We start from the raw sequence: 18588 nt of genomic DNA, 5'->3' as shown, positions 1-18588 counted from the left end.
GTTCTATCATTCTCGCTTCTGCGTTTACGAAGCTGGTCGTTTTCAATGTCTTAGAGAAAACAACTTAACAGAGTTTTGGATTTCCTTCGAACTAAGTTTTTAGTGTGCCCACTTTGATTTGTTCAGAAGAGTTTTAGATGACTAAGTTGTCTATCTAATAACTTATTTTAAATAAAAAAAAAATGATTTTCTTAAATCACATTTTGTTTTGAAAAGATTTTTTTTTTGAAGTAGGATCTCGAGTAATTTTTTTTAATATTCTTACATGTTACATTGGGGTGTAAAATCAAAAACAAAAAATGGGAAATGAGACCGAATTTGTCTCTTTTCAAATGCTAAAAGCTTTAGTCTTCAACAGATTTCGTACGTTCTTGTAGTAATCGATTGGAAAACTTTCTGAGCACCTGTCAAATCCAGAAAACTGTAATTTGATTATGCAAACTATGGCACTATTGGTCTCTAAATGCATGCTTTTCCAAACACAGTCGACACAGTTATACGTCCAACATCACCTTAAGGACTTTAACATTCTGAGAACGCACAGAACGGAAATACCCATATTGGATTGAATTTTGTGATTTGGGGTGTTTAACAGAAACTGGAAGTCGCCATTTCGGATTTCAAAATGACGTATGGAGTTCGAAAGTTTCGGAAGTATTGAAATGGTTGGCCAAATACCACTTTAGATTATTTTCCTAAAACCAAAAGTCGTTATTTCTGAAAATGTTATGTGGGGTCATCCCAGTTCCGAATACACCACATTCGGGTAATAACCGGATATTCGTCAATCGTTCACAGTAAAACTTCTTTTTATGTAACTTTTAGAAGAAAGAAATCAAAGTAAGAAGAATTTAGCGCGACCATTCATGCTTAGTTCTCCTCTATAATCATATCTAAAGAGATAACATGTGAATTTTTATAACGAAAATGTTTGTTGATGTCCAAGGAACACGTCTGAGAAGAAGTTAACGTTTTAATCCACAAAACTACGTAGAAATTGGAAAAAAAAATTGATTAAACCAATGAAATGCGGCCTTTCCTCCAGCTAAATGTGCCAAGATCTAGTTTTGGTAAAAGTAAAAAAGTATTTCGAATCCCGTAATGTGTTACTATTCACAAAACTACGAAAACATTAGAAATGTAATTTTTTTCTGCTCGACTCGCACAAAATTAAAACATAAATTCTTCTGCAAGAAAATATTTGCAGAAGTAGAAGGAACAACGAACATTTTATTGAAAAAAAAATTCAATTAACAGGCGAATTGAGCTCATGCTCAAAGAGTCAAAATTTTGCATGTATTATAGTATAATATATATAAATTTTAAAAAGAGTATTTTAATGTGCTTTTCTGTATGCAGAAAATCATCTTCAAACAGACGTAGTTTTTAAAGTAATATCTCAACTTTTAGTAATAAGATACCTGTTATTTTTCCTCAAATGTCTTTCCTGAACATTAACAAACACTTCAATGTAAAACAATTACATATCATAGCTTTGAATTTCGATTTAGAGGCAAATTGAGTTCAAATATTCATGATTTTGCTTGTTTAACGTAGTGTTGTAAATAATATCTCAATTTTCAATAACCAAAAATCTGTTATTTTTACTCAAAAGTCTTTCCTGAACATAAATAATCATTTTAATGGAAAAAATCATATATCGTAGCTTTGAATTAAGATTTAGAGACAAATTGAGCCAAAATATTTACGATATTGCATGTTTTACTTAGTTTTGTGAATAATATCTCTATTTTCAGTTATCAGATAACTATTTTTTATCTCGAATGTCATTCCTGAATATCAACGAACATTTTATTGAAAAAAATCACGTGTCATCGCTTTGAATTCTGATTTAGAGACAAATTGAGCCTAAAAAATTATGGTTTTGCATTTCTCATGTGGTTTTGTGTAAAATATTTAAATTTCAAATAATCAGATACCTATTATTCTTCCCTCAAATATCTTTCCTAAACACAACGAACATTTTAATGAGAAAAAAAATCACATGTCATCGCTTTGAATTTTGCTTTGGAGACAAATTGAGCATGAGCATGAGCATGATTGACCGCCCGCGGTTGCTACTCCGTTATTGCCAGATCAGCTGTAATTACACAGAGAACCAATGGATGATGCTTGGGATTAACATTCATCCTCAGTGTGTAAAAACTGGTGACCCTAATCTTTATATTAGGCAATACCAGCGCCGGCCGCATCCGAATGCAGGTCAAAGAAGGAGTGTGTATAGGAATATGTTGACGTGATACTCGCTTTATTGGAAGCCGAGAACACCTCTGCACTTCCACGAGAAATCACTGGGATGTTGGAGAAAAGGGTAAGGTTTGCAGCAGATTTCGTTTTGGTAAACGATGCGCTGAGTTCTAATACCGGGTTCATAATACCAAATATCGCGCGTACGAGTTCATTATATCTTTTACGGAAATCATAACGCGATCCGAACTCATTCCGGTTGATGATGTAACACCGCAAAAATAAAGCGCACGCAAGGATACCGGACCTATAACCTAATCAAGACAGACTCAAATATTCGAAAATCTGTTTATGAAGTCCTTATGCAACTACCGAAACGTATCTCTCATTGATTTATCTCAGCTGACTACACAATGTTACGAAGCAACCAGATATGCATTAACCAAAAACAAGAAAAAAGTAAATATATAGGCCCTCAACACATACTGCAAGCGGTCAGCAAGATAACTTCAAAAACGGCCTATTTGCTTGGCCATCGCCGTTTGAAACGAACGAAAAAGAAAGAAAAAGAAAAAAAAGTATGTGTGCGTTGACAGACGAGTCGCGTATAATCCTGATATTAATTGCAAATAATTGCGATATTTGGTGGCGAGTAATAACGATGTTTTGCCGCGATTAATTATTTACGATATTTATCGAACGAACGGAACCTACTCCGAATCACTGCGTGTTGAAATAGAATCTACGGGTGGACAGTCTGCGAATAAATGGTTTGGTACACCTCGGAAGTCACAACACACCGGAAATCCATAGTAGAGCAAAGCTCACCTGGGCCGAAAACACGTTTACCCCGGAAAGTTATGCGCGACCGCTCTGATCCCTCTTACCGATGCATACGCGGAGACACGATATTTCGCGTTGATTACCACTTACTTCTAGAATAATGAAGCGAAGATACCTATTGAGTATGAAAAACTGGCAAAGTTTCATGCATTCATAGCTAGAAAATTTTTAAAAAATGCAAATATGCATATCTAACTAGACCGAATATTAATTAGATTCAACAAAATGCCAAAACAATCGCAATCAAAATTTATTTGCCATGCTGACCGACAAGATTTCTACTTAATTAAATTAAAAATTGTCTATGTGTTTCAGTATTTACTCAAAAGCTAGAAAAATCATAAAACAAGGGCATAAAACTGCTCAAAATGAAAGCAGAGAAAAAAAAACAAAAAAAAAAACATTGGTTCCCATTTGCCATGCAAATCAAACAAAAAACACAGGCAAAACATCACCAACACTAATACTTATCCTTTAATTCCCGCGTCCTCTCTGAACCATCATGCTAGTGCGAGAACGTGCCGCACGCAAGAGCAACGGTCATCCTGCACTCGCACTTCTCTCGCTTTTCCTTGTTCACCTTGCACTTACTCACACACACTTATGACAAGGCAAGGGCTCGCGGGAAACGTGCTCCGCCACCGAAAAAGAAATGCAGCTCTCACAAATTACCCACAAAATTGCACGAATCTTTCACGGATTTCAACATTGACGTCACTCTCACCGAAAATACGAAACCGCCACATTTCGTATTACCTTTTACTCCACCCCTTGCACTTAAAATATAACGATTACGCGACGGGAAGGCTAAATAAAATACGTCGACATTATTGCACTATCCCCAACCGTACTCGACAACCCTCGGAACACTTCATCAAATCAAACACTCGGAATTCAAATTTTGCTTTGGAGACAAATTAGTAAAAAAGTCATAATTTTGTGTGTTTTACGTAGTTTTGTGAATAATATCTCAAGTTTTAGTGATCAGATACTAATTATTTTTCCTCAAATATCTTTCCTGAACATTAACAAACATTTCAGTGAAAAACGAATCATATGTCATCGCTTTGAATTTTGATTTAGAGGCAAATTTAGCACAGGAAGTCATAGTTTTGCATGTTTTACGTAGTTTTGTGAATAATATCTCAAGTTTTAGTAATTAGATACCTATTATTTTTTCTCAAATATCTTTCCTGAACATCACCGGAATAATATCAATAAGATCAAGCGTTACGGAATTCAATAAGATCAAGCGTTACGGAATTCCGGTTGATACGACCGTCGAACATAATTCAGCGGCAGCGAGTACCAGTAGCGACAGACTTTTCGAGTCTGCTTTCGGGGCAAACAAATCGTCGGTTTCGTGCAACACTGGAACAACTCTAAATTTATAATTTCGAGTAAAACGGTTTGGAAAATTGCTGTAAAAAAATCCATTTTAAATTTTCAAAAAAAAAGTCCAAATTTTAGGGCTTTTCATTTTTACTGGACATTTTTGGATTTATTGCGATCAGCACTATATTCGATGTAGATTTGAACAACAAATTGCTCTTCTTAGCTTATTTGCACAACAAATAAATGATTAAAGATTAGATATTTTCTCAAAAGGTTTAGCACTAGAATTTATAATAAATATCATCTTATGTTGCATGCACTTTGACTGGTTCAACTTGTTTGCGCCCCATAGTGTTTCTTTCATTCCTGTTCAGTCAGTGATGCCGTCTTTTTATGTGCAAAAAATTCGGTAGCACTTCAGCACTTCGTTTTCACAAAATTTTATGCAATATAGCACCACTGCATACAAGAGCGATACATTCACCTCTCACCTCATAATTAAACGAAAGTCAAAATATTTTCAGTCACTGAATTTCGGAAACAATTTTTTTTGCTGCGATAAAAGCTGGCACAGTTTGAAACCTCCTAACGAGTCCTTGATGTCCTCGAGTGACATCGAAAAGTAGAGCCAAAAAACTTCGATCTCAAAAATGTTCTCATTAGGACAAAAAAATGAATGATTAAAACAGTCGTTAAGAAGTTCTACGGCAACCTTGCGGTCGTAGCTTTACACACAACCCCATGTAATTACTTTTCAAATAAAAGTTCATACAACTCCCTAGACGTCATCCATTGACAACTTTGCTCTATCTCTTGTCTTCATGCAGATGTATTTATTTATTAAAAAAACTTCCGCCCTTTCCTAATAAATTTTTGAAGGAAATATGCAAATCTGCTGGGTTTAGTAAGGCCAATATATCCACAAATTTTCGGTAATTTCTGAGAGAGTGCTGCCAACAGCTGGTCGAGTTGACGCGAAATCGATTTATAATCTTTTACTTTTACCAATTTGAGCTTTAGAGATTTTGTTTGCTTTTATCGACCAGTGGACAACACAGGCTCAAACTGGAATACGAGCGCTGCGTGTAGCGATTTTTTGCACCACCCTCCTTTCTTCTGCTCTGTGCTGTGTTTCTGCCGCTCGCAGAAAAAAAGAATACACTTGCTGATTACACCACAGCTAAGCAAAACAATAGTGGTGAATCACTCTAGTGAGAATACACAAAAGTACACCGCGGTGCGCACTACTAAGATAAATTCAAAAGCATTCGAAGCTTATTTTTTCTAGTTTAGAAATGCAAAGTGAACAACGCAATCTGCTGTTCTACCTAGATGTTCCCCTTATTTGATATATGCCTAAGAGACACACAGTATACCCGCTGCAGTGAGCTCCGCTGTATAGTTATTGTGCGTACTGTCCTTTCGTAAGAGGGAGCTCACACCAGTTTATTATATCTTTGGAGAAATATATCTTTGGATAAATATATCATTCAATCAAGTGCGTCGCTGTGCCCGCTGTGCCCAGTGTGAGAGCGTTTGCCTCCGCAGTTGAAGATATTAAGATAGTGTGTAGACTATTGATTCTGCGAACAAAAACAACAAGCCTGCTTGTAACCCAATTTATTTAGTTACAGTTTCGTTTCTGAAGCTACATGGACCATTAAAACCAGAACTAAATTGTATATTCAACCCATTAAAGAACGAAACAACTGTACAATTGCAATCTATCAAGTCAATGTGAAACTCCACCATTTCATCCGCTGCATAGTAACGATGCCGCCGTCGCCAGTTTTGTGCAAATCTATTTCATATGTACGCACCAAGCCGAAAAACAAAAACAAATATTTAAATCACATTCGATGAAATGTGTAGCGAGAAACCTTATTATTCCAACTGATTAGAGTGAGTGGGAGCATCATCGTTTCTCGTCTTCTGTGCACAGTGGATGATTTTCATTTAGTATCCGAAAAAGTTGGATTATAAACAACAACAGCAATTAGGATTAAAGTATTTTATCGGTTCAATTCGCCTCAAAGACCCAGTGTTGTTCGCCTCCCTTACCCAGTCACGCACAAAACTATTTTGCATTTCATCCATGCTTCATTAACACATGTTCTATTGTGTTTTAGTTCTGTAATCCATTCCGGATCGTAGAGCACGAACCAGGATTTCGCTGCACGGTGCACGGTAAAACGTTGCGCGCATAACTAAGCAGACACAAATGTTCTTATATGATAGATTGGCGGTACAATTGAAGAAGCTTTTGATGCAGTACTAAGTCTCGTCAATATGCTCCATGCTTCTCACAGCCAATTTTTGCAAGCTTTGAACGAAGAAGTAAAGTTGGAATTTAGTTTCGTACGTGACAGCGGTGCTGCAGGAGAAAGCCGCATGATCTAACCAAAAAAGACGGGGGAAATTACATCAGCAGCATAATGTCCGAATAATACTGTTTCCCTTTTCTATTAAAAATTCCTCTCAAAACATTCAATAAAGGATACATTGCACATTTGCATTTTTCGGTAATAACCGTCTGTCTGCAAGCGACTGCTACTCTGGGGTAAAATGTGTCTACCGTTTTTCATATATAGAGCTAATAGAACTACCTGCTGGATTAATTTATTCTCTCTGTAAATCTTGCCCCGCCACCCCTCGCCGGACCAGTGTTTGTAATTGAATAGCGGTTCGGAAACCTGACGCTCGTACCCAGCATGTTCAAAGCAGGGTTAATCAAATCAACAACCCCCGAAAACAGTTTGTAATCCCCTGACTGCCCCTGGCGTTGCCCCCGATCCGTCTGTAGCCACTTGCGTGGGCACTTTTTTTTGCTTCAGGATCTGTCTGATGCGTGCACTTTTCGCTCTCATCGGTATCATATTTCAGCTATCGCAATCTGCCGGGCCTAATATGTGTATACTGGAAAAATAAAACCCCACTTCTGCAGCTCGGCAAAAGTACGAAAAGTACACACTCCGATCTGACTGGTCGATGCAGTCAATGACGTTAGGATAACTTGAGAAAATACTCGTTATTTTTTTCTGTTGTTTGTCGATTGATGGGGGAGGGTTGCAACCACACTCGAGCCGTACAATCGGGTTTGCTGTTGTTTCGGTGCGCTGGTGCAACCTTTGGCTTATTATGTTGCGTTTAGAGGCTCTCGAAAAGGGGTTGGAAGGCGATCGTTCCCTTCTTTCAGTCGAAACCACGTTCATTTACATGCGCTTTTGTAAATAGAATCAGCGAGACTTTTGTTTCAGTTATCCGGGGCACACACAGGAGAGGAGGGTAGGAGAGTTTCGAATAGCCAGTCAGGCAGTTGAGCTTTTAATGAATTAAATGATTCGGTCGGATGGAACTGAAAGAATTCACGACACGAGTGATTAGTCCCGTACCGTGCGCTTGTTCAAATCCTGGATACGCGAAACTAGAAATGCCTTTGCACTGCATATCCAGCGTAGTGCAATCAGGTAGTTTTCGATTAATGAAAAACAAATCGAACTAAAAATCGACACAGCAGCGGACAAATTCATATTAAAAAAAACTCTCATTCGCTGTTTGGCACGTTTAGTAGGCTTATGCTATCTGTAAGCTCTAACAGAATTAATCTGCATCAGTTTAGTTATAAATTAGGTCCAGTCGATAATATGACATAAATAGTGTGTAAAATGAGTTTCCAAACTCAGTCCAAATGTGCTGTTGAATCAAATCTGCTCTCCGAAAACTCCCAAGAATTAGGTCAGTCAATTTTTTGTGAAAAAAGCTGTGAATTTTTGGTATTGTCTTTTTTCACATTCTTTCATTTTATTACCAACGCCACGCCGCCTTGTTTTTGCGTTAGTACTCGCCGTAGGCATTTAAGACAATCACACTTTTTTTTGTATTATACTGGCAACAGTTTTGTTCATCGTCAGATCGCGATTCCGTTCAATTGAATTTACATGTTACTACATCTAGTCGAGGAAAAGACAACGTCCCGTTCATCTTGTGCTTTGCTTCAATTCCCGCTAGGTCAGATTCATCGTCTGCTGCGTAATGAAAATAATTCGTGTTGGTGCTGGAGTATCTGGCGGCTGTAATCAAGTACCTTGCTGCAGAAATACTAGAATTGGCGGGGAACGCTGCTAGAGGATATAAAACGAGAATTATCTCACGCCATCTGTTAGCAATCCGCAACGACGAGGAATTGAACAAGCTTCTATCCGGCGTTTTATGGGGTGTTCTGCCGAATATCCAAGCTGTTCTACCTCAGGGGAGAACAAAGTTATAGCCTATTTAGTGCTCGAGTTTTAGAGGTTTGGCGCCTTTTAAAATAATGCTTGGCTTTTATGATTTTAACCGCACATCCCAATCTTTACACTCAATCTCAAATCAAAGAGGGCGTATGACTGAGGTGTAATATCAATGTGTGTCCTCTTTTGAAGGACAGAAACAAAATTGAGCTCAGAATTTCCAGGCCATGAAAAAGGCCAAAATAGAAAGTAATCCTAAATTTACCTCATAATCGCTGAAACCCCAGAAATAGTCACAATAGGAAATGATCCCAATTTAGCTCAGAATGGTCAAAAAGTACTTCTAAAGGTCAAAAAAGCCCAAAATAGAAGAGAAAAAGTGCTTTTAAAGACCAGGAAAATACAAAATAGAAAATGATCCCAAATTGAGCTCAGAATCGTCAAAAAGTGCTTCTAAATGCCAGAAATGATCCAAAATTTAGCCCTAGAATCGTTGAAACTTCTCTTTAAAGGACAGAAATAGCCACAATAGAAAATGATCCTAATTGAGCTCAGAATGGTCAAAAAGTACTTCTAAAGGCCAGAAAAGCCCAAAATAGAAGAGAAAAAGTGCTTTTCAAGGTCAGGAAAATGCAAAATGGAAAATGAGCTAAAAATTCTCAAAAAGCACTTTTAAAGGCCAGAAAAAATAAAATAGAAAATGATTCCAAACTGAGCTCAGAATCGTCAAAAAGTGCATTTAAAGACCAAAAAAGTCCGAATAGAAAATGATCGCAAATTTAGCTCAGAATCGTCAAAAAGTGCTTCTTTTGACCAAAATAGAAATTGATCGCAAATTAAGCTCAGAATCGTCAAAAAGTGCTACAAAAGATAAGAAAGAGCCAAAATAGAAAATGATCCCAAATTGAGCTCAGAATGGTAAAAAGTACTTTTAAAGACCAGAAAAGGCCAAAATAGAAAATGATCCCAAATTGAGCTCAGAATAAAAGGTACTTTTCAAGGCCCAAAAATCTCAAAATAGAAAATGATCCCAAATTGAGCTCAGAATGGCCAAAAAGTGCTTTTGAAGGCCAGAAAAACCCTAAATAGAAAATGATTCCAAATTGAGTTCAGAATGATAGAAAGTACTTTTAAAGGCCCGAAAATCTCAAAATAGAAAATGATCCCAAATTGAGCTCAGAATGGTAGAAAAGTACTTTTGAAGGCCAGAAAAGGCCAAAATAGAAAATGATCCTAAATTAAGCCCAAAATCGTCAAATAGTGCTTTAAAGGCCAAAATAATAATGACCCCAAATGAGCTCAGAATGGCCAAAAAGTGCTTTTGAAGGCCAGAAAAGGCCAAAACAGAAAATGATCCCAAATTGAGCTCAGAATGGTAAAAAGTACTTTTAAAGGCCAGAAAAGGCCAAAATAGAAAATGATCCCAAATTGAGCTCAGAATGGCCAAAAAGTGCTTTCAAAGGCCAGAAAAGGCCAAAACAGAAAATGATTGAGCTCAGAATGGTAAAAAAGTACTTTTAAAGGCCCAAAAATCTCAAAATAGAAAATGATCCCAAATTGAGCTCAGATTGGTAAAAAAGTACGTCTAAAGGCCAGAAAAGCCCAGAATAGAAAATTATCCCAAATTGAGCTCAGAATGGTAAAAAAGTACTTTTAAAGGCCAGAAAAGCCCAGAATAGAAAATGATCCTAAATTGAGCTCAGAAACCTAAAGAAATGCTTTCAAAGGCCAAAAAAGCCAGAAAAACAAATGATCCCAAACTAAGCTTAGAATCTCTCGATTTTTTGTTACAGAAAAGTACGAAAAATCATCTTTTTAAAACCTGTCATCGGTCGATGAGGAAAAAATAAAAATCGCTATTCGTAATTTGTCTATTTTCAATGTTTCATCTATTTTTGAAATTGTTTTGTTGAAATATAAGGTATACTTATTTACCCTTTACCCCCCCCCCCCCCTTAAAATGGATTGAAATTGAAAATAAATGATACAGTAACTGTTTTTGGGCTATAAATTGCTTAAAAAAAATGTTTGTAGTAAGTTTTGTGCGAAAATTGTCCAAAATGGGCATAAGGAAGGTTTAAAAATACTAACAGGTGATGGGAAATAGGTTTTCACGCATCCTTCAGTAACAGTTCACAGTTTTGCATCAATTAAAAAATCAATTAAAAAAATAAAGTTGCCTTATATCGAGGTATGATTGTATTCGTATTATTATTTATCTATTAAATCGTGATTGCTTGGACTTAGATTTTGATTTTTTTAATTATATATACAATTTCCAAGCGACACGAAACATGTCAAAAAAATTTTTCTCAATCAAAAACACAGCTTGAACAGTTTAACTTCACACGAGTCACCACTAGAAAAAAATTAACGCTGGTCTGTGTACGCTGCCATTCAAAATTCGTCTCGGTTAGTGCAGGTGATTTTCATTTTTAAAAACCCGTTTACAAGATTCACAAGGCCATCTGTCACATTTTCTATTGTTCGAGAATAATATACTTCCAATAGAATCATTGCTTAACCTTTAAAACTACTTCCACAGTGGACAATCGAAAATGTGCCAAAAACCTGACACTATTAAATTAAAAATTCACCACATCGGCTAGCTTTCGGTTGAGTAGCTCCAGGGACAAGTGAATCCGAGCGAACGCCGGGAACGAAAACAAGATCATAAAATGTAGACTTACGAATGACTTCCAGCTTAGCTGGTGGTGTGGCGACCCGTGCTCCGGAGGATTCGGCCGTTGCCAGGCATACGTAATCCCCGCTGTCCAGCCGCTGGGAGACGCTGTTTATATGCAGATTGGAACCATTCAAAAACACCCGATGATCCGGCCGAATAGGATTGCCTAGAAAGAGAGCACAGCGTGTATACCGGAGCCGTACATTTACAATGGAAATTAATGTTCCGCAGAGGAGAAGACACAGCCGAAAGCACTGTCCATGCCATGTCACCACCACACCGGAAGAAAAAGAAGCACACGGCGGAGAAGTTTTGTATATATCCTATGTGCTACTTCTTCCGTTTAGGAAAAGCTAGAGAAGGACAGTGGAAATTGAATTCGAAATCAAAAATTTGAGGGAAATTAATGCAAATTGATGTCTCCCTACTGCCGTTCTCTCTCCTGCTGCTAAAACATTCGAGCACTCAAACTACACTCACCATTCAGCGTCCAGGAAAAGTCGATTTCGTCGTCGAAGAATGCACGGCATTTGAGCACAACCGATTCGCCCTCGTACACCTGGGTGTACTTGGGCAGAACCGTAAATTGGAACTCGGACCGGGCGAATGAAGCTGCAAATAAAAAACAGAAAAACTCGGAATTAGTCATCGCACAACTCAGTGGGTTTTCCTATGCCAGAGAACTACATTTTCACAATTCCAGCATTCTAGCAGACCACAATGAAAAGTGGGACAAGTTGACACTTCTGAATGAAGTTTCGCTTGGCAAGGTGTCACCTTCATTGCCGACATTATCTGATGTCACCACCACCACCCTCGTCAGAGCATAGTCATCATCAGAATCAGTACCGAAAAGACCCAGCATGATATTCACTTTTTACTATCTCGTTATCAGCGGAGGAAGACATTCACGTTTTCCCGGAAAACCATCGTTTGTCGTGACAGTGCTATGTGTCAATTATTTGCCTGGTTTTTCGTATCAGCACCGTTTTGTTTCGGTATGCGTACCGCATAACATAGAGAGATTGTATCGCAACAAATTAGGTTTTCTTAGCAGCTTCAAAGCTTGTACCTAACTAAACAAAAATGTTTTCAAATAATTAATACTGTAAAGAAAAATATGTTACCTATTAAATAAATAATGAGTGCTATTTGAAGTTTGACAGTTGAAATGAACACTTCTACCGAGATGAGCTTCGATTTAATAAAAGAGTGTTTTGACCTCACTCCCGGCCATGCCATTACGAACTGAGATGAAGTAGGTTAAAAAACAAGTTCGCTAACAAGCGACCGGCACAACGCTCACTGAATACGACGGTTGATAGAACATCCTTTCCAGCGTTTGACACTCAATTGTATGAAATCCTTCGCCTTCTAGGGGTTATAAACTGCATTTCCAACGCCTGCTTCATTGTGTCAGACAGCTTGACAAAGTCGCTGGCAACAATAATGCTTTCAGGAAAACAATGTGTCAGATCCGTTCAGGACACCCCCTTCAAAAAACGTATACACACGATAGCCTGCAGGTTTTCGGAGCAGAATGTCACCGCTGGAAGTTGCTTATTACTTAGAAGAATATATTTTCCGAGATCACTTGAAGGTAGAGTTTCACTGACTGACTCGATTTTGTGTTAATTTTTAAAAAGCCAACCCGAACCGGGAAAACCGAAAATGCTTTCGTTGTTTCCGCAGATTCGCAATAAACTTGCAGGTTCGAATGCATTATCCGAAAACTCGAACATATAGTTAAGTGTTTATTGTTTATTTATTGTGATTAATCCGAATCCACAGTTATATAAACAACATTTGAAGTTTAGAATGCTTTGCTCCTAGAGCATTCAATTTCATCCTATTTTCATTTTATTTAGTTTTAGAACTTGTGTCGTACATTTCAGAATCAATCTTCAGTATCCTGAAGCAGATATCATTAAATTGAAATGTGCAAGCCAGAATCCATTATAATGGGCTGTGTACCCGAAGCAAAGAAATTTCAGACCGAAGCTCCGCACCTGTAATCCTGCTTCTGAAAAATGTCATTTGCTAGAATAAAGCAAAGCAAAGCCTTTGTGCTACATTCCGATTCGGAACTCGACTTTCTGTTTATTATACACAGACAAGGATGGAAAAACTCGTATCGCATAACAATCATTCGGGTATCATTTCTGAACGTGCTATTTATAAGCTTTCAATCCTAGCAAACCATCGCTATTAAAAGTTACACAATCTCAAGCTTGCAAGAGACAACTTAGAGCAAAGAAATATATGGTAGCTTTCTTTGATGATTTTGTTTCAGTATTGCCTGCTTTAGGCGGAGCGAGCAACATATAGCGAGTGTTTCACGAAAGAATCTTAAACGATTGCACTCAAGCGATCGCAATGATTCTTTCAAATGTTGGCTGCTTGTAGGCGGAATTCGGCTACTCCACGTGGGCTTTCACCGTGATATATCACGATGATTCTTGGTGATTTCAACTATCACATGCTAATGCACCATGCTACAATTTCCGTTAGCATTGATGGTACCTGCATGCTCCGGTATGCAAACAATTGAACGCAATCTAACGTTCATTTGGATTCATAATTTTGTATCACTGGCGATAATATCTCGAAGATTCTCGCGGTAATGTTGAATGCAAGTGAACTTAGATACAATAAATACTATTGTGTTTGAATCATTCAGTCTCCTTCTATGGTATTCGGAACTCTTAGAAGCAAAAAACAATCAGCAGCCTTTCTATGGAAAACTTGTACGCGAGTGGAAATAGTTGAACGATAACTGGTGAATCAAAGAACACATTTGCATGAAATATTGCTAGTGAGTGAACTTTTCTATGCTTGTACATAGACTTCGCAGCCAACTGTTAAAGTGTACAGGACAATTGCGGGGCTAGCGCTACGATCCTACTGACACTAACAGTCTCTCCCGAGCCGAGACTCGAGCCTACGACGACTGGCTTGTTAGGCCAGCACCGTACCTCGAGACCAATTGGGAGGGTAGATTTGCTGTATTCTAGCAACAAAATAAAAGCACAAAATAAAACCAACCAAAAATAGACAACCTGCAGTCAAAAATCCAACATACCAAAATTCAAAGTTTGTAATCCTAAAACTAAGGTTCAGTTTTCGATTCTAGGAATACTAACGCAAGACCAAAACAACAATCTAGAATTCGTTCTATAATTTTTAGGCCATGCTCCAACTTCAAAAATCCATAATTCATCTAGAATTTCGGATTCGTAATCTAACACGTATTGTTCAACTTAGTATCCAGAGCATAAGATTTTAAGTACTACAACGTCCACGGATTTTTCAAAATTTGCCAGCTCAAATTGCTCAAATTGCTGAGTCTGAATATCTCGCGCGGTCATTCTGATTCGAAAGATTTCATTTTTTTCGATTCCTTTCTGCTACTGTCTGCGAATCACGATGAGCATTTTTGCTGTCAAATAGTTTTGATTACGATTTACTTTCTCGTCTGGTATTTATCGAGTTATTTCGAATGAAACTGATCACTGTCTCAATAGATCATTGTAAAGGGCGGCCTAACCTTACATTTTTACAATTACGAAAGGTATATGTACAAGATGTTAAAACTACGAGCGAATCATCGCTTTTTTTTTGTTCTTACAAACATTGTAACCTATTCCATTATAAAACACATGAGAAACTTGTAATAATAAAAACATTTCTATCAGAGTAAATCTGTCTCGAAAAGCAGCAGAACAAAAACCTCTCTCAGTTCCATCGGAAATAAATCTATCCCAACCTCCACGTGGTGCCGACCGGGATACGAGTAACCTTAGTGGAGATCGGGTAACCAATCCCGGTGGAAACTTTGGTCGTATGCTGACTGGGAAGGGGAACGTACGCGGCTGTTTCCCCATGTTAGGGGCGGCGTACAACAGCGTCTGATCCGGAGCGGGCGGCTGAATCATAAAACGCGGTGTCTCGCCAGCTATATCAAAGACGGCAGCCCCGTCGCGAGACGGACGGAACGGAATAATCGGCATGGACCTAGGCGAACAAAAAAGGACAACGATTATTGGAAACTCGGTACTTGGAATAAAAGGACTCTACTCGAACCGGCACGCGCAAGTATCCTGGCTACGGAAGGTGAATGTGGAGGTTGCAGCTATCCAAGAGGTGCGGTGGCCGAAATCGGGAGAACGCGAATTCCGAGCAGTAGATCCTATTGCGGACACTTCATTTAAGTACCACATCTACTATAGCGGCGGCGTGAAAGCAGAAAGAGGAGTCGGTTTCGTGTTAATTGGAAAACAGATGAAGATGGTCATTAGATGGAGGCCGATCAGTGACCGTATATGCGTGTTAAGAATTAAGGGCAAATTCTTCAACTACAGCCTAATAAATGTGTACGCACCGACCAACGAGAAACCCGATGACGAAAAGGAGGAGTTCTATGAGCTCCTGGGAAAGACATACAATGAGTGCCCAGGACACGATATAAAGATTGTCATCGGAGATGCAAATGCACAGGTCGGGCAGGAAGACTTCTTCCGCCCCGTAACTGGTAGGAAAAGCTTTCACTCTACTACGAACGACAATGGCATGTTAATTTTGCTGCAGCTAGGGGGATGGCTATCTGTAGCACTTATTTTGCACGCCGGAACATACGTAAGCACACCTGGATGCACCCGAATGGAGAGCTTTGCTCTCAAATTGGCCACGTTCTGATTGATGGACGGCACTTTTCAGACGTTACAGACGTGAGGTCGTTCAGAAGACCGAACGTTGACTCGGATCACTATCTCGTAGTAGCCAAAATCCGCGCCCGGCTGTCCAACGTGTTGAAATCTAAGGCAACGAGGAGGATGCAGTTGAACATCCAGCGGCTATCAACTGAAGGAGTGGCTGCAGACTACTCGCAGAAGGTTGATGAACGGATTGGGGAAAGAGTTGAAGGGAACCTGAATGAACAGTGGAGGCACATCCACAGTTCGATCAGCACTACAGCGCGAGAAGTGTTGGGTACAACTGCGTCCAATGAGTGGTTTGACGCTGAGTGCCAGCGAGTGACGGAGGAGATGAACCGCGCCAGGGGTCACATGTTGGCCACCGCTGTGACTCGTCAGAGCATGGGTAGATATCGTGATGCTAGAGCCGCTGAAAAGAGACTACATCGCCGGAAGAAACGACAGTATTGGGGGAGTATTCTTGCGGAGGCGGAAGGTTGCTTCTCCAGGCACGATGCGAGAAGCTTCTACAAGAAGGTCAACGGAATCAGGAATCGAAACGTGTCAGCCCCTGTCATGTGCAAGGCAGCCGGGAAGGACGGCATTCCCGCCGAACTCTTCAAAGTCGAGAGCGAACAGGTGTATCGTGCCCTCCATCGGATCATGCTGAGAGTGTGGTCTGATGAAGAATTGCCCTCGGACTGGCTGGAGGGTCTCATACGCCCGATCTACAAAAAAGGTCTTCGCCTGGACTGTAGCAATTATCGGGGCATAACTCTTCTCAATACAAAATTCACTCTCGCATCCTGTTCCACAAACTGAGGCTGTTGCACGAGACCTTTGTTGGCGAGTACCAATGCGGTTTTTGAGGGGGACGCTCCACGACGGACCAAATGTTTACTTTGCGAAAAATCCTCGATAACTTTCGAGACTTGCAGACGCACCATCAGTTCATAGACTTCAGGGCAGCGTACAATTCAGTTAAGAGAAATGAGATATGGCAGATTATGATCGAACATGGCTTCCCAACAAAGCTGATTAGGCTGATACGTGCCACCCTTGAAGGTTCTACATCAAGCGTCAGGATAGCCGGTGAGATATCGGACTCGTTCGTGACTTTAGAAGGTTTGAAGCAGGGTGACGGGCTGTCGAACTTATTGTTGAACGTCGCATTGGAAGGTGCTATACACATGCTTCTCGGTTTTGCGGACGATATCGACATCATTGGTATCAACCGTAGAGCTGTAAAAGAGGCCTTCGGACCTCTCAGGAGGGAAGCTGCGAGATTAGGGCTTGTCTTAAACTCTGCCAAAATGAAATACATGGTAGCTGGCAGAGTGCGTGGTAGTCCGTCGGAGGTTGGTGCTGCAGTGGTGCTAGATGGGGAAACATTTGAAGTAGTCGACGAATTTATTCACCTGGGAACGTGACAACGAGGTTAGCCGTGAGATAAAGAGGCGGATAGCAGCCGCAAACAGGGCCTTTTACGGATTACGTAACCAGCTAAGGTCCCGCAGTCTGCAAATCCGTCTTAAACTTGCACTCTATAAAACACTGATTCTTCTGGAGGCTCTCTACGGCCATGAATCGTGGACGCTGAAAGAGGCTGATCGGCGAGCTCTTGGTGTTTTTGCGTAGGATTTTGCGTTCAATCCGTGGCGGCAAACTAGAAAATGGTATTTGGCGCAGACGCATGAACCATGAAGTGTACCAGGCATACGAATCGGCGGATATAGTCAAGCGGATAAAACACGGCAAGCTTCAGTGGGCTGGGCATGTAGCGAGAATGCCGGATGAGCGTCAAGCGAAGACTATATTTAGCAGGAATCCCGATAGAGGTCGTCGACTTCGGGGTAGACCCCGCACTCGTTGGATGTGTGCTGTCGACGAGGATGTACGCGAAATAGGACTAGAAAATGTTAGGGGCGATTGGAGGATATCAGCCCAAGACCGAGGGACATGGCGACGTATTCTGGATTCGGCACTGGATCGACAATCGGTCTCTCGCCTTAAAAGTAAAGTAAGTAAGCAGTATATTCTAAGTGTATGGGTTGCAACATCGCATTCATTGCATAGTTGTGGAGTCTGTCACAATGTTCAGTTTAATCTTTTGTGATTTAAAAAAATCTGTACTTATCTATACTTTTTCACAAAAATCTGTAATCTGTACGGTACAGAATCTGTACCGAAAAAGCCGAGAAAATCTGTACGTTTCCAGTTAAATCTGTACAGTTGACAACAGTGGGTATGGGTTTGAAAAACATAAAACCCGACCATCTCTAGTTCATATTGAAGATTGTCCTAGGCACAGGTCGCTCGAAAACGGCTAGTACTTACAAGTCCTCCTCGAGCATTGTCCATGTCTCGTTCCCTTAGAGGACTACTGGTCTTATGAGCGTCTTGTACATGGTGCGCTTTGTATGGCAACGAAGTTTGCCAGACCTCAACGTCTTGTGGAGTCCGTAGTAGACACAACTTCCAGATACAATACGTCTACGAATTTATCTGCTGCACTTGTTGTTAGATGTTATCAATAATCCGAGGTCCCAAATTCGTCAACCACCTCCAACTCAACTTCGTCGAGCACTACGCT

General features: G+C 39.8%; 1 protein-coding gene across 5 annotated transcripts in view; it reads right to left on the bottom strand.

Annotated features, from left to right (window-relative positions):
• The window catches only part of LOC129722810 (tyrosine-protein kinase-like otk), a 133297-nt gene that overhangs the window by 108767 nt on the left and 5942 nt on the right, over positions 1-18588 (bottom strand). For 4 of the 5 annotated variants that reach the window (XM_055676578.1, XM_055676581.1, XM_055676579.1 and 1 more), the window contains 2 exons: positions 11782-11913; positions 11306-11467 (listed from right to left, as the gene is read on the bottom strand). In XM_055676578.1, coding sequence (XP_055532553.1) covers positions 11306-11467; positions 11782-11913 — 294 coding nt within the window. Of the gene's footprint in view, positions 1-11305; positions 11468-11781; positions 11914-12175; positions 12225-18588 lie in introns of those variants that run through there. The other variant, XM_055676583.1, reaches the window with a different exon arrangement.

This window comes from Wyeomyia smithii, chromosome 2 (genome assembly GCF_029784165.1).
Source record: "Wyeomyia smithii strain HCP4-BCI-WySm-NY-G18 chromosome 2, ASM2978416v1, whole genome shotgun sequence".
Classification (NCBI taxonomy): Eukaryota; Metazoa; Arthropoda; class Insecta; order Diptera; family Culicidae; genus Wyeomyia; species Wyeomyia smithii.
Note: the sequence above shows the minus strand (reverse complement) of the source record. Positions and strands in the feature narration are given on the sequence as shown.